Source organism: Vicugna pacos, chromosome 11 (assembly GCF_048564905.1).
Source record: "Vicugna pacos chromosome 11, VicPac4, whole genome shotgun sequence".
Taxonomy (NCBI): domain Eukaryota; kingdom Metazoa; phylum Chordata; class Mammalia; order Artiodactyla; family Camelidae; genus Vicugna; species Vicugna pacos.
In genome coordinates this window covers 49,053,130-49,068,693 of record NC_132997.1, presented here as the reverse complement: position 1 = coordinate 49,068,693, position 15,564 = coordinate 49,053,130, and the positions used below count along the sequence as shown (strand labels likewise).

The 15,564-nt window shown below is 49.6% G+C and overlaps 1 protein-coding gene across 15 annotated transcripts in view; it reads right to left on the bottom strand.

Annotated features, from left to right (window-relative positions):
* CAMK2G (calcium/calmodulin dependent protein kinase II gamma) overlaps nucleotides 1–15,564 on the bottom strand; it is a 53,036-nt gene that overhangs the window by 4,351 nt on the left and 33,121 nt on the right. For 6 of the 15 annotated variants that reach the window (XM_072971286.1, XM_072971279.1, XM_072971276.1 and 3 more), the window contains 6 exons: nucleotides 15,360–15,403; nucleotides 6,355–6,423; nucleotides 5,128–5,172; nucleotides 3,680–3,728; nucleotides 2,345–2,458; nucleotides 276–351 (listed from right to left, as the gene is read on the bottom strand). In XM_072971286.1, the coding sequence (XP_072827387.1) occupies nucleotides 276–351; nucleotides 2,345–2,458; nucleotides 3,680–3,728; nucleotides 5,128–5,172; nucleotides 6,355–6,423; nucleotides 15,360–15,403 (397 nt within the window). The remainder of the gene's footprint in view (nucleotides 1–275; nucleotides 352–2,344; nucleotides 2,459–3,679; nucleotides 3,729–5,127; nucleotides 5,173–6,354; nucleotides 6,424–15,359; nucleotides 15,404–15,564) is intronic. The other 9 variants (XM_072971289.1, XM_072971281.1, XM_072971290.1 and 6 more) reach the window with 3 other exon arrangements.

The following is a 15,564-nucleotide window of genomic DNA, read 5'->3' as shown; positions in this document are numbered from 1 at the left end:
AATCACCTGTCTCTCCTCCTGGTCAGCGGCGCCTGTCCTGCAGCAGCTTAGTTGTGGGCTAGGACCGACAAGATGGCTGAGATCTTAGGGCCCTGCCTGCTGAGCTGCTTAGCGCTGCCCCTTCCACCCTCGGCCAGAACACCACGGCAGGCTCCATCACTGGTGTCTACCTGGAAGGGCTCCTGGGCGAGGGGCCTGGAGTTTAACTCAGACACTGTGCCCAAGGCACTTTGGGAGAGGTGACTTGGGTCTCAAGGGAATGAGCCTCTACTCACGTGTAGGCCTCAAAGTCCCCGTTGTTGATGGCCTCAATCAGTTGTTCCGTGATCTTAACGATCTCCTGTTTTCGCACTGTAGGGGAAAAATCCAGCAATTTACTTGCGTGAGACTGGGGCTCTCCCAAGGGACCGAAAGCCCTCCCCAGTCTTTCAGAGAATCCCCTGTGATCACTTTGACAAAGACATCCTTCTCCTCTGTTTTTAAGGCCCTCTGTGGGAAGAGTGAGCCCACGTTTCTCTCCACGGCCCCTCTGTTGTCTTAGTTATGGTTCTCTGGCCTTTGCCTCCCTCTCCATCAACAACGAGCATGCAGAAAACAGTCTTGAATTTATAACAGCCGAGGAGCCTGACACACTGTGATATTCTGCCCTCAGTCTGTTTCCTACTCCCAGCAGGTGCAGCCTCTCAAAAAAGCATCTCCCAATACGGCTGTTTCCACCACCCACTTCTCTCACCTGAAGGACCTCAGTCAGGTCTCAACTGCCCCCCATCCCACCCCCAGTGCTTACTCAGTGGCTCAGAACTTAGCCCTGGGTGACAGCCAGCCAGCCTGAGAGCAGAATCTAGCCAGGGATGAGGGCTTGAAAGGGTGAACAGAGCCCTAGGAGGAGGCTTGATTCTCTTCACCTTGCTCCTCTCCTCCACAGGGCTTTTCTGGGATAAAGGATCTTGAAACTATAAACACTTTTTAAATGGAGCCTCTCACCAGAGAGATGGCTCCATTTACCCTGGACAAGCCTTGGAAAAGCTCTAAATCTCACACCAGCTCTCATGCCAGGATGTGTCCCTCAGGAAAACCAAGAAAAGGCTCAGACTGACAGGCAGGCAGAGCTGGTGACCTCAGAGCCTCCCCCATCTCCGCCCTATCCCCAGCCAGGGGACTGCTGGTGACACCCTGCTCTCAAGGGCAGCTCACTTACAGGGAGCACCACTATTAGCAGAAGCTACTGCCAGGGTAAACGGGGATGGGCCTCAGACTGAGCTGAGGCAAACACTGCCTGGAGCCCCAGTCTGGTCCAGGCCACAAACCTTTCCTCATAGGAGCAAGACCAATGCAAGCATAAAAACAACAGCCAAGGAGCACTGCTGGGAGAGGGCAGTGCAGCCAAAGGTACAGGCAAGAGGGGGCTCCATAGCCATCAGCACCATTGGGGGCCGGGGGTGGGGTGGGATGGGGTGGTGGGCAGCTCTAGGTGAGTAAGCAGCAGGTTAGGGGAACCAATGAGCTCTACCCCTTTCTAGGGGTGAGCAGGTATGTACACACACACACACAAACACACACACACACTCTCTCTCTCTCCCCAACCCACCAAACCCCTCTGAGGACCTGACTGGGGCCCTATGGGTGAAGAGGATCATGTTTAGGAACTCTAAAAAGGATAGATGGTAGGAGGGAAAGCAGCAGACAAAGGCATCCTCTACAAAGATACAACGAAGAATATAAATACAAGCTACCGTTAACCCAGCAAAGCATCACATCAAGACATTCTACCATCCCATTTATTTTTCATAACAATGCTATGAGGTAGGTGCCATTTTATGCCCACTTTGCAGATAAGGAAACTGAAGCTCTGGATGGTTAAACTACTTTGCACGTTTTTGAAGGCAGTGTAGCTGGATTTACACTCAGGCCTGTCTCACCCCCAGCTCTTAATATGATATTATGCTGAACCTCTAGAAGCACCACATTCCAAGATGGTTTCTTGAATAAGGCAGTTTCACCCTCCCACCCAGCTCCCACCACCCTGGACCTGACTTCTGACTCTGGCTTTCTTCCCAGCTCAGTGCTGAGGCAAGGCCCACTGCACGTCCCACTGACCTTCTACTCTGTCCCTTCATGCCACGTTCTTCCACCCGCTTTTCTCCATGTCTGTGGGCCCCAGTGTCAAGGGCCCCTGCCTGGTCTTAACAGCACCTCCAATCAGCTCCCCCACCCAACAGAGGCCAAGCTGAAGCTAACTAAGATGGACTGCTGGGTGGGGCTGACAGCTGGGGGTGTGGATCCCTGAGGGGCTTCAGGACGAGCCAGGGAGACGGAAGCCAGAATGTGCCTCCCTCACACTTACTGGCTGAGGAGCAGAGAGAAGGCTGGGGCTGCATGCCTGCAGAGGGGGCTGTTCTGTCCCGGGAGCTCCGTCCTTCAGGCACCGAGCTGCCATTCCCAGTGCGGAGCGGGGCAGCTAGCCAGCCAGGGCAGGGCAGGGCAAGGCAGAGCAGCCAAAACAAACAGAACAAGGCAGGTGAGCGAGCAAGCCGGACAGGACCCGAGCCCGTGGCACTGAAGAGCTGGGGCAAGGCGGCGCCTCGGGCTGCTGTGGACACTGGACCATGTCCTACGCCACTGCCTCTAACGGAGGCCTCCCAGCTGAGAGCCCCAAGACAGGGCACAGACCTGGGATTGTGGCTTCCAGAGGAGCCTTCAAACAGCCTGTATGAGGACCCCTGTTTCCAGGCAAGACGTTCTAGGGGGCGAGGCTACAAGGTCAAGAGCCCAGCAGTGAAGGAGCCGCTTACTCTACCAGCATCACCAGAACTGAATCGATCTGACCTTAATCCCAGCAGCACTGGAGGCACTGTTCTTTACTGCCTTACATACTTTTATATGCCTTATGCTTTCTATGTTTCTGATTACCAAAGGTTTATTCTTCCCTTCTTGCCCCTGGGCATGCTCTCTCAGCTCTGTCCTGCAACATTCCTCCAGCTTTTCTGAGAACCTGGCCTAAGGTCACTTACTGAAGGCAAAGGGAGCAATTTCCGGAGGCCGAACCACAGAGCAGGACAGAGATTCCCCATGGTCTGGCCTGCCATGCCTCCCCACACCCCCTGGCATTCTGGCCAGGCCCGAGCTTAAGCTGGTGGTCTTCACAGGACCACTGGGACATGGTCAGATGTGTTTCTGACTCTGTCATTTACACCAAGGCTTTGTGATGAGAGTGACCAACCCATCCCAACGTGCCCAGGACTGTCCTGGTGTTAAAACCCAAAGTTCTACATCCTGGGAATCACGTCAGTCCTGGGAAAACTGGGACCCTACTAGTGGCTCATGGTATCTGTAGGCTACTTCTGCAGGGACTCAAGATGTCCCTGTTCTGGGATGTCACTTCATTATTAGCAACAGGAACAGTTCTCTGAGCCCTGGGCCTAGAAGGGATCGAGAAAAGCCCTAATTTAGCTATCTTAGACTTGGGGTCAAAGAACAGCAGTCTCTTGCCCTGCCCAGCAATGTCAGACTGGGGCCTCATATCCTAGCCCATGAAAAGCAGCTTTTATGTCAAACCTTCTCCTGGGATATTAAGGAGCCACTAATCTCAGTTCTGGGGGCGGACAAGCCAGGTGCCCCACTGGAACTCAGGTGCCTGAGACGCTGCTGGGGCCCTTCCCCACCAAGGGCCAGCACCTACCTTTGAGGTCCTCATCTTCTGTGGTGGTATTGCAGCTCTCTGTAGAGCCCTGTAGGCCAAAAAGAACATGTTTCTATACATTCAGGCCCTTGGAAATCAGAGGAGCCAAGCAGAACAAAAGCATAGTATGTGCTCCTACAGGAGTTTCACCCTTGCCATCTTGACTCTTACGAAACTCTGGACTCCCAAACACGCTAGCGAGTCTTCCCAACTCACCACATGTACCATTTATCCAGGCATTTGGGCTAAAACCTAGAGTCATCTTCTAGGTTTGATTTTATGTTGACTTTCCTTTTTTTCTCTAATGTCACAATTGTCCAATCTAAAAATTAAATCTGTCAGTTCTACCCCCAAAATAAATCCTGTGTCTTACTTCTTCTCTTCAAAGGCTACAACCTGCGTCCAAGATACCAACATCTGGCATCTGAACTATGACAATAGCTTCCTGGCCTCCCTGCTTTCACATGTGTCTCCTCCCTAAAGTTCTTGCCTGTAACATGGCCAGAGTTTTTCAAAGTGTAAATCAGACTCTATTACTCCCCTACTAAGAACCTCCAACAGCTTCACGTTGCTGCTGTAATAAAATCCTATCCAGTTCTACAGAGCAGGTCCTGCCTGCTCCTCCAACTATACCAGCCTCCTGCCACTGTCCCCCTGCCCCCTACACTCTTAGCTCTGATTTCCTCTGTCCCACAGAGGTGCCACGCCCCTGTCCTTGCCATTCCCTCTGTCCAGGGCACTCTGCCCCACAGTCTGCCTGGCTGTCTCATTTTAGCTCAAGTATCACCTCCTGAGGGAGGCCCTTCCCTGACCACTTAATTAAAGGCCCTATTCACCCTCCATTTACTTTGCACTATTTTCTTAAGATAAGATAAGTGCACTTATCACTCCTGGATTTTATTCTATTTATTTGGTTTTTGGTTTATCACCTGCCTCTCCTATACCTGTGGTGAGGGATTTTGTCTTGTCACCTCTTGTACACCAGAGCTATGGATGGTCTTGGGCTCAATAAATATTTACTGATGGCAGTGAAAATAAGGAGACAAGATCACTGAGGGCATAAAGGAGTGTGGCAACGGAGAATGGAAGCTTGAGGGTCTGATTATACTCTGGCCTCTGTTCTTCTGGCCAGTGTTTACTCTCATTTAAACTTCAAAGGTCGTGGAGGAAGGTTCTCTTATTATTATCCCCAGTTTGCAGATAAGGAAACTGAGCTGTAGACTGGCAGTGACTTGTCCAGCAGCCCAGGGCCTGTCTGACTCTAGAGGCTCAGAATCACTAAGGTGTAACACCCTTCCTGAGAACAGGCACACACTACCCCCGCCCAGGCTCTGCAAACACCTTGGCCTCGAGGTGCTGCCATTTGCAAGGGCCTTAGACACCGTGACCCAGCCCACCTGTTTCCTGCTGGTCTTGAAAAGCAGGAGACTGGCTCAGGAGCCACTCACCTTGATCCCATCTGTAGCGTTGTGCACCACGGTGGTTTGTGGTTCCTGTGAGAGAAGGTGAAAATTATCCCCCTGACCTGGGGATAGACCTAACGCTCTTCCTGAGGGACCCCACCCCTAGCCCAGTACCCTCATACACTGACCCTATGATGACCACTGAGGCCTGCTCACCAGCCATTCCCACAACAAATCCTGGCTCAGCTGGGTCCCAGACAGCCGGAAGCCCCAGATTTAGGGGACAGCCCTGGCTGGTAAGGAGGAGAGACCTCGTACTTAATGGAAGCAGGAACTGGGGAAGCTAAGAGGACAAGGGCCTCTGCTCCCGACTTCTGCTGGATCTGGTATTCTTTCCCCCATGGGACAAGTATATGCGAGAAGCTGGGGGGCTATGGGCACAGATCGGGCCCTGCCAACAGTGTTCATCAAGAGGTGTGTGAGAGGAAGGGACACAAGGAGAGTGGACTGAGGTCTCCCAGAAAGACCAAGGATGGCCCTCAGCAAGATGAGCCCAGAGAGCTGCCTGCTTCACCCGCCCTCTGCCTTTCCCGGAGTTCCTGTCCCTAAGGCACCAGAGCAGGCAGCACGAGGGTCCACAGGAGGGAGGAGGAACAGGCATGATGAGCCCTCCCTCTCTCCCAGTCACCCCCCTTCCCTCCCGGCTGAGTCTAGTCAGCCACCGCAGACGGAGCTCCGAGAGCACCCAGGGCCCCTTGGGGAGCCCAGACAGAACTCGGACAGCATGGGCAGCCCCAGGCTCTCCAAGAACCCAGAGACATCAGCACCATCCAGAGGTGGGGGACCCCAGCCCCTCTTCTGGTTCATGGGTTTGCAGAGGAGAGGCAGAGGCCTATTTTACAAGGAGGCCTCCAAGAACTGACGTACAGGTCCCAGAAAGCTCCTGCCCTCTCCTTATATAAGCCACTCACCTTCCCAGCCCCACAGCAGACCCCCTGGGGCCCGGCCTGGGGCGGGGAGGTTTAGCTGAGAGCCCTGATCACTCTTCCCCCAACAGCAAAAGGAGCAGCAGCAGCAGTTCTGCCATGCAGGACGGAGCGGGCCAAGCGGGCAATGAGGGGGTAGGGCCTCTGAGCAGGACACAAAGCAGCCTGCGCTATGGGGACGAGAAAGGAGCAGGGACAAGGAGGCCTGGGAGGGAGGGCAAGAGAGGAAGGGGATGAGCGGGAGGCAGCCAGGGGCGGGGGCGGAGAAGCCGTAGTCAGGAGGTACCATGGCCGTCTGCAAGGGCGCGGGCTCTTGGGCTGGGCTTAGGAGACTGTTTTTGTTGTTGCTCTGTGGCTGAGACAAGAAAACAGATGGTTTAGTTCCTCTAGAGTCACCAAAGCTGCTCAGGTTCGACTCCCAGACCTCCCTTGACTCCCGGCCTGGCCCGGAGGAGCGAGGCCCGAGATGGCCTCGATAACACTGTGGGATGGGAGCAATGGCTGGAGAGATGACCAGAGGACCCTGGAAACCTAGTCCTGGAGGCATCCTCGAGGTGGGACGAGCCCAAAGACTTGTTTTAAAGCCTCTCTCCAGAAATCTCTGCTTATGCCAGATGCCATGTCACTGCACAATCATACTTCACCCAAAGAAATTCAGGATCTTCTCACTTTACAGGGAGAAAGGAATGTGGTTTATAAGAAAGCACAACAAATTCAGAACTCTGGGTCCCCTAATGATGGGCAATCTCCTGCTGCCCTTTCAACCTGCCACCTGTATTTCCTTCCCCTTAAAACACCAAACTGAAGCCTGATCTGAAATGAAGAGGAACAAGAGGAGAAAGAAAACCTAGCCCAGGAGATGGTGTCCAGAGAGGAAAGGGGTGGAATTCGGGTACAAAATGCATCCACTGACCCCAGGGGGCAGAAAAAGGGCTGTGCTTGTTGGCCTTTCTGCCTGATCAATCTTAGACTTGGTCAGCCAGGAATGAGGACAGAACTCCAAAGAGAATCCAGATAGGGGCTGTGGCAGCAGTCCCAGAACCCAGCCCCCAGGAAGGAGCGGGCTGCCCAGCAGGCTGACATTCTTAACAGCAGCAGACCACTGGGGTTATCTCCTTGACTTCCAAAGCATTACATGGACTGGCACAGCAAGGGAGGGTGGCGGGGAGGATGGCGAGGAAGGAGGCCGATTTCCAGGGCAGGAAGTTATACCGATATTCTCTGCCTCTTACAATCCCCTAACTAACAGTCTCTCTGGGAGACCCAGGGGAGCTGGTGGCCACGGAGAAGCAGCCTGATGCCTATGAATCCTTCAACAGGCAGAGACAAATGCATAGCTACCATCTCTGTGCAGGGCGCAAATGAGCACACACTGGCAGACAGGATGTGCTTCTTCTCTCCTAGGACACATGGAAAGCCATCCAGACTGCCCCACTTCTTACCTGGAGTTCTCTTTTATCACCCCTTGGACCAGACCTGAAGCCATCTACCACTAGCTTGCTGTCAATGGTTGAGATGTCCCCAAACCCAAGGCTAGGCATGGAACCTCAAGCAAGCACCAAGTGCTGTATGTAAGACTCCACTGAACTCTGCAGGCTGAACAGGGGTCCCAGGAGTAGCCAGGATGTGGATCGAAATTCACGTGAGCTCTGCTCTCTTCCATTCTCCCCAGGAAAGAGCTGAGCCCTCCTAGCTCTGTGGATACAGACTTGTTTGGGGCTGACTAGAGAAGGCTATCCTGTTTGCAAAGCCCAGCTGAGACAGAGACCCTGGCAAGGGAAAAGGTCTGCAGGGTGCCTGTAAAACCTGCTATATCTGCAAAGGGCTGGGATGTCACCCAGGTGGCCCCACCTCCGGCTTTAATAGATGGTTTCACAAGGATTCAGGCTGCTGTGTTCCCCTGGGTGCCCTGTGTCCCATGAGAAAGAAGATGCGCTCTCAGCAGGCTTTCAGCTGTTCCCCTGCGGGCTGGGAAGGAAGGATGAAACATTGGGCACAGCCTGCTAATGGGCACTAAAGGCCAGGAGAGTGAGGCTCAGAGCTGTGAGCCTACAACCGGCTCCTCTGCACATCACACAGAGGCCCACGGCTGCTCGTGCCCGGTGAGCAGGGCCTCTCCTCCCGAGACACAGTGAGTGAGGGTCTCCCCCTGTGCAGGCCACTGGCCCCGAGTCCCTGCCAGCTTCACATCCTGCTCTGGGCTGCTGGGGCAGTCCAAGCTCTGCAGCAGGGGGTGCCAAAGCACACATTCCAATGCCTGTTTTTAAGGCCTCCAGGCGACTTTGGGCAATGGCCCCGGCCTGGCAGGTCAGGCCACACCTGCCCACACGGCACAGACATGCAGTGAGGATGAGTGAAGCACACGCACATGGCAGAATGGGTTTGCGTGGCTGGCAGGCGGGCGCAGGCAGCATGGAGCGGGCGGATGGGTGGGCAGGCAAGGCTCACCATCAGGTGCACGCTGGAACTCGACTTCCTTTTCTGGACACACCACAGCAAAAGGGAAAGAGAAGGGGAAAGAGGAGGTAAGAAGAGAAGCACGGAGACGCTGCAGGTTAGTGCACCAGCGTGGGCTCTGCCTCAGGAGACAAGAGCAGAAGGAGGAGACCTGGAGTCCAGCACCGGCAGGGTTAAAACAGCACCTAGACCGACAGGCACACACCCTCTCCAGACCCTGAGGGAGGAAGAACTCCTTTGCTGTCAGGTTCACAAATAGAGATTTAGCATATTCTGAGGTGTCTCAACCTTGCTCAGAGAAAACCTCTTAAAAGGAGATTAAGTCAAGTCTATGAGAATAAGTAACATTTTCCTACAAATATATACATTTGGGCTTATAAGCCTAGCTCAACTGTAGGATTGTTTATTTTCTCTTATTACTAGGTCTGCCTGAAATTCGAGTGAGCAGCTCTCAGATAAATACTGAAAGCTATTCTAGGTCATCGTCAGCTTTAACAACATTTGACTTCTGAGCCTAGACTTTTTCACTGCACCCCTGAACTGCTTTTCAGATAAAGATGCTGAGCTTTTGTAAATCATCTGACACACATTAAATTTTGGCATCCCTTTCTTCATTGGTATGGCCATGCTTGTTTATAAGATGTCAATGTTTTATTGCATTTTGCAATTAGTGGGAAATGGAAAAATAAGAGTGCTGGTGATTAAAAGTATAGTGATTATATGGACACAAAGATGTAAACTAGCGGGAATGCTGTGAAAGCACCGATTCCTTAGCCTCGACTAGATGTTCAGGGACTTTACGTTCAAATGTGAAACAAGAGCATAAAAATAAAGGCCACATGGAACACTGAAAATGTATCTCGGAAGACTGTGTTTAAAAGGTGAGAGGTGGGGGGAGGGTAGAGCTCAAAGTGGAAAAGCGCATGCTTAGCATGCATGAGGTCCTGGGTTCAATCCCCAGTACATCCTCCAAAAAGTAAACAAACAAACAAACAAACAAACCTAATTACCTCCCCCCACCCTGAAACAAACACACACATAAAAGATGAGAGGTAACTAGGAATTTTATGAAGAGCTCTCTGGGAGACAGAAGTCCCCTTGGAACATGTCTGTCACTTGACAACTGCATATTCATCTGATATCCAGCAAATGCTCATTGAGGGCTATTCTAGGCACTGTGAACACAGAGAAAATTTTTCTGCCCTCAAGAGGCTGACATTCTACTTTAGGAAACATTTTTGAGAATGTATTCTATTCAAAACAAGGGGACTACAGGTATTGGAAAGAATGGTCAACAATTTGGAATCAGCTCTAAAGAAAAAGAAAGGCTGAACATCATTAGATGGCTTTTATTTCACCTTTCCATGTACGCCCAAACATGAGATTTTACTTCCAAATTATCCAAAAAAGAAGAACTTTCTTCACATTCATATGTACCCTTAACCCTTTATCCAAGTAGAGTGTTGACACTTTGAAGGAAGGTCCATATGTTATTTGTCTTGGTAATCTCCACGGCGCCTAGCAAAATGCCTTAAAGGCAGGATATGTTTGCTGAAGTAAACGGGGTTGTGGGCCCTGGCTTTTCACCAGGCAAAAGCAGAACCCCGGTTCCTAACTTGTCCAGAACTTGCAGGGGCACAGACCGGGCCTTGCAGGTCGCTTTCACCCGGACCTTGCCTTAGGCGGACCCTTCCTGCTGCCCACTTCTACAATGGGGAGAAAGTTCCCAACTTGCTCCCGGGTGGCTCTTTTTCTCCTAAACTGTTCTGCATGAAAACCTGAGATAATCCTTTCTATACAAGAGCTGTGGGGTGAGGGGTGGACAGACCTCTTTCAGTTCCTCTCTCCAACCCTTTAGGGTTTCACCCTGAGCCAGGCATAGCTGGGCTCCTTCTCCACCAGCAACCTGCAGCGCTGTTTAAGCACCAGATCACTTTTTAACAACCGTATCTCACTTATGTTTAGAAATTAAGTAAAATCTTAAACCAGAAAAAGGTTCAAGCCTTCTTTCCTCACTTAAACAAATTTTCAAACAGTACTTAAGAAAAATAACAATTATTTTTCTTTCTTTGTTTCTTGCTTGCTTGCTTTTTTTTCTTTTCTTCCTTTCTTTCTTTTCTCATTCTTTCCTTCCTTCCTCTCTCCCTCCCTTCTTTATCTTTCCTTTTCTCTGTTTATCTTTTCTTTTCTCTCTCTCTCTCTAAGACTGGATGGCCATTCTGGCCTGGAACTAGCAGAATGCACAAGTTGTCCTCAACTAGGGGCCCCTCAAGTCTTGTCCCCACAAGTGGCTCTCACTCCCCAATAGACCCTGGGTCACTAGTACCTAACTTCAACAAAACCTAACCAGAACCTGAATTTCCCAAATTCAAGTGCACAAGGTAGACTCACTGCTCAAACCAATGCTAATACTGAGCATCCTGTGAAAGCTCCTGGACAGCTGCAAAGAAGCCTCCCTGTGGACTTTAAGCAGCAGGAATTGGGGAACAAGTAGGGGTGGGGGACTAGGAAAGGAGGATATGGTCTAAAAGAAAGAACCAGGATGCTTACAGCTCAGGATCTTCTGAGCAGCCTCACAGGCCTCCCTGATAACACAGGTTATCACCTCTTGGCTTCCAAGAGGGCCCAGAAAGGCAAACCCCGCACATTTTGCCTCATCTTCCCCTTCCTCTTTCGCAGGACTTCCATCCAACCATGCTGTCCATTGTTATATACCTGCTCCTGATTATAAAAGGAGTAGAGCCACACATTACAAGCAATTTGGGAACAGAAAAGAGGGGGAAAACACCCCTAATCCTACCACTCTTGCCAGTCCTTTCTCATAACCAATTTAAACATACCATTGTAAGCTATACACAAGTTTATGCCTTTTTTTATGCCTTACTTTTGAAAATAGTATTCTGATTTTTACTGTGATTATCAAAGTAATGCACAGTCTAAATGAAAAATGTAGAAAATACAGAAAAATGTTTAAAATAAAAGTTTCCCAAATTCCCCTCACCTAGTGAAGTTACTATTAAAACTTCAGTGAATTTTCTCCCAGTTCTTTTTTTATATACCTACTATCCACTAAATATAATCCACAAGTACTTTGTTTATTTTAAACAAAATTTAGACAACAGTGTATGCACTGCTTTATATGCCACTTCTCCCACTCAATGCATTTGTCATTATATAGTCATAAAAATTAATAACTTTGTAATGGTCCATTAGATTTCCCATAATTATTTAGTCATTATCTTGTTGGCATCTGAAATTGTTTCCCATCTTTTCAGTTATAAATAATGTCATGTTGAACATCTTTTCTGCTTTCAGTTTTTTCATATTTTGAATGATTCCTCTAGGACAAATTCCCAGAAGTTCAAACTAAAGGGTTAAAAAAAAAAAAGGGAACATTTTGACAGTTTTTGACACACAGCCTGCTTAGGAGGGGTCATTCCAATTTACACCACTGTCACGAACTGAAGAGTCAACAAATGGCACCTCATTTCAACCTGCATTTCTGATACCAATGAGGCTAAACATCCACACTGGTTAACCTGTCCTACTTCCTCTTTTCAGGCTGTCATTGCATCTTCTCTGACCATTTATCTGCTGAATTTTAGGGGATATTATTAGATAAAGTTCTTTTGTATAAAAATAATATGAACTCCTCCCATTCACACCTGTGAATACCTTCCCCAACCTGTCTACTGTTGGCCTTTTAATTTTGGTTGGTCATTCCCCCTTACATACTTGCATCTTAGCCTCTGGTCCCACCACAATCTTCTAAGTATTTTCTCAAGCATAAAACTCATGTACGAAGCACATATCAGAGTCAGACACTGGGCTAGGTTCCCCACATATGGTCTCATTTAAAGTGATTTATTTATTGATTCTGTGTGCCTACATGACATGGTTGCACACCTCTGCTCTTCCTCCATTTCCCTTGCTGATTCCTGGGTCAGGAATTCCCTTAATATCATAACCCCGAAACTGTGCCTTTCCTGGACTTTTACATTTTCATGTGCTTTGGATTCACATGGAGGAAGAGGAGAATTATAAAATTCAGGTTCTGCCTCCCACCCAAGGCTTCCTGAACCTGAATTCCAGGTTGGACCCCGGAATCTGTGTATTTTAACTAGCTCCTAAGGCTAGTCTTACATGGCTGTGCCTGACTCATCCTCAAGGCCAGTACCTGGAAAGTTCCGCTAGAATCCTATTCCTTAATGACAACTTTATCCATCTTCTCACCACCATCTTAGCTGTCACTGCTTTACGTCAGGTCCTGTTTTGTGCAGTCACTCTTTGCTTCCACGATACAGAAGCTACTCGTGTTCCCAGGAACATTATGCTGCTTCAAACATGTGTTACCTTCACATGAGCTACAGCCTGGAGTATCCTTCCCCCTCCCCTCCCCTCCTTAACCCGCAAAATCCAACTAGTACTTCAAACTCAGATCAGAAGTCACCTCCTTGAGGAAAACTTCCTGTTCTGGCTCAGATGCTGGCCTCTCTGCTCCCCCAGCACCAGCCCTGCGTCACCTCCTTCACAGACCTTCCCAGAACTGGTGGTCTCCTTGTCCCTCTCCCACTGTGAACACTTTAAAGAGTGGGTTACGTTGCTGCCTTTCCAGCTCCTGACACGCAGACTGGCTGAGGGAGTGGACTCATGAAATTCACTCACTGAGAGTCCCCAATCCCACATCCAGCGCTGATCTCCCGAGGCTACACCAGGTATCTCACAGCACCTTTAAAGACCTCTCCACCCAGACCCCCACCTCTCTCTGTCTCAGTGTGGTCAAAACGAAACAACTCTTCCCACCAAAACGGGTATTTCTTCACAATTACTCTCATTTCTAGCAAAGACACCACCATTTCTTTTAATAGTCAAGGAACTTTGACATTATCTTGAATGGATCCTTTTTTAATCCCCCATATCCAGGGTGAACTTCCTTTGACACACCTCTAACCAGAGCTAACGTCTAATCAGAGCCCAGCACTCACAGGTACAGCGGGACCAGTGACCCACAGGCAGTCCCTGTTCTGACTGATTTAAGCTCCTCTGGGTTATTTTGAATACTAACCCTTTCTATTTCTAATCACCTTTTCTTCACCCTACACCCAGATTATAATAAATCCTAGTTGATACTCCATACCTATTTCCTATCCTCTTCTGTTTGTCCTAACACGCTTAGCTAAGTCTTTCAAAAACATTGCTCTTCCCCACTCAGTAGCCTATGGTGTTTCCCGTGATCTGATCCACAAGCCTCCAATTCCTCTGCCCAACCAGACCAATGCAGCTGTATTTTTTTTATATCCCTCTACCACACACCCCATGGTCCAGTTGGGCAGAGAACATCGATATGTATGACAGAACCTATGAAAATATTTTTTGTTGTTTTTGAGTTACAGAAGTAATACATTCTCATTTTAAAGAAAACACATGTGTACAAAATAAAAAACAAAAGCGTGTCTCCCTACCCCGTCCTCGCCTCCGATCCCGTTGGGTCCTACACGGTCCAGTCTTCCTACGTCCTTTAAACTTTCTCCAGTACGTTTTTCCCCAGAAGCTTCTTGGACTGAACCAACCCACGCAGGGTCCAGAACGAGTGCTCAGCTGACTCCAGGTGTGTCCATTTTCCTCTTCAATTAACCCTGCAACTACCTGAGGCTGGGTGGAACCTGCAACTCCTCTTACACCTCTTGTGTGCCCCCAGCACTGGGCCTCTCAGAGGTACTTAATACTTTGTCAAGATTGATTCTACTTTCTTCCCCAGCTAGAAATAGGCAAAATCTCTAACTAAACCTGCCACTTCTTCCTAGCTTGGCTCTACCTGCTTAGCTCACACCCTGTAACTGGGAGGCTGCCATTCAATCCCAGCTCCATGTCAGCAGGTGTGTGCAGAGCCCAAGCTCCCCTCCTTAGGGCAGCAGTACACAGAAGCAGGCATGCAGAGAATGAGAGAAAGAGGAAGGACGTGGGGAATGGGGCACACAGGTATATTTCAGCTGGGGACATAAGATCCGATCCTGGGGGAAAGCATAATTAAACTTCTTTTGGAATTTAAAGGTTTGCATAATTCTGCCTTTGAAATTCTCTATGGTATAAATTGGTAGGCTTCCCTAGATAGAATGAACTCCTATTCAATGCCCCAGCCCCAGGGCTCCTTTCTGGCCCCCCAAAGCCACTCCCACTAGGGCTTCCTCCTGGTGGCTATGGGCCCCTATTTCCTCCTCTTGCCCTGATTCCCCAAGAAAAGTTCTCTCACCATACAGACACGCACTGTGATACGCCATGTCCCTCACCTGTTTCTGAGGCATCTATGCCTCGAGAAAGCCTAAGATGCTTTCCCTGAGTGGCATCTAAGCTGGGTTTTGGCAGTGCTTTGGAGACAGGGAAAAGAACAAAAGGATAGTGGCTTCAGGTTCCAAGCCCTGTACCCTGAGTCAACCAGGCAAACTTTGCTTTTATTTGACTAAAAGGGTTTGTGCTTTAACAAAAAAAAAAAAAAAAAAAAGATTAAGCAAATGACCTAAAAAACCCAGAGAGTCAAGTACTGGAGATGAGGCCTGAGTCTGGAAGTCAAGTTCAGGATTCAGCTCTAGTAAACTATAATTTGGGTCACTTCCCCTGAATCTTTCCAATCAAGCTAGGGTCAAGAGAAACAAGTATCTCTCTGCCCTCTGAGGCCAGTGGAACCTGCTGTTCTGAGCACAGAGGTTTCTGGTTTAAAGCAGAAAAGCAAGGACAGGAAGGCTCCTGGGGAAAAGGGGAACAAGGGGCCAAGAATTCCCAAAAGTGGCTGTTGGGAGAGAGAGGCCAGTCTCGGGCTGAGGGAGTGGAGACACCTACCTTGACACCGCCGTCTGACTTCTTGTTCAATAGGCTTTTGGCAGCTGTGAAAACAAAGAGGAAAATCAAGTCTCCTGCATTGGACCCTCCCCAACATGAAGTCTGGCAGCTGGATCCGCAAAGACTGATGTGTCTGACAAGGGGGCCAAGAGTCTCCTGAAACTCCTAGAAGAAGCTCTTCCTGGTGCCCCAAAGCAAGAAGGGC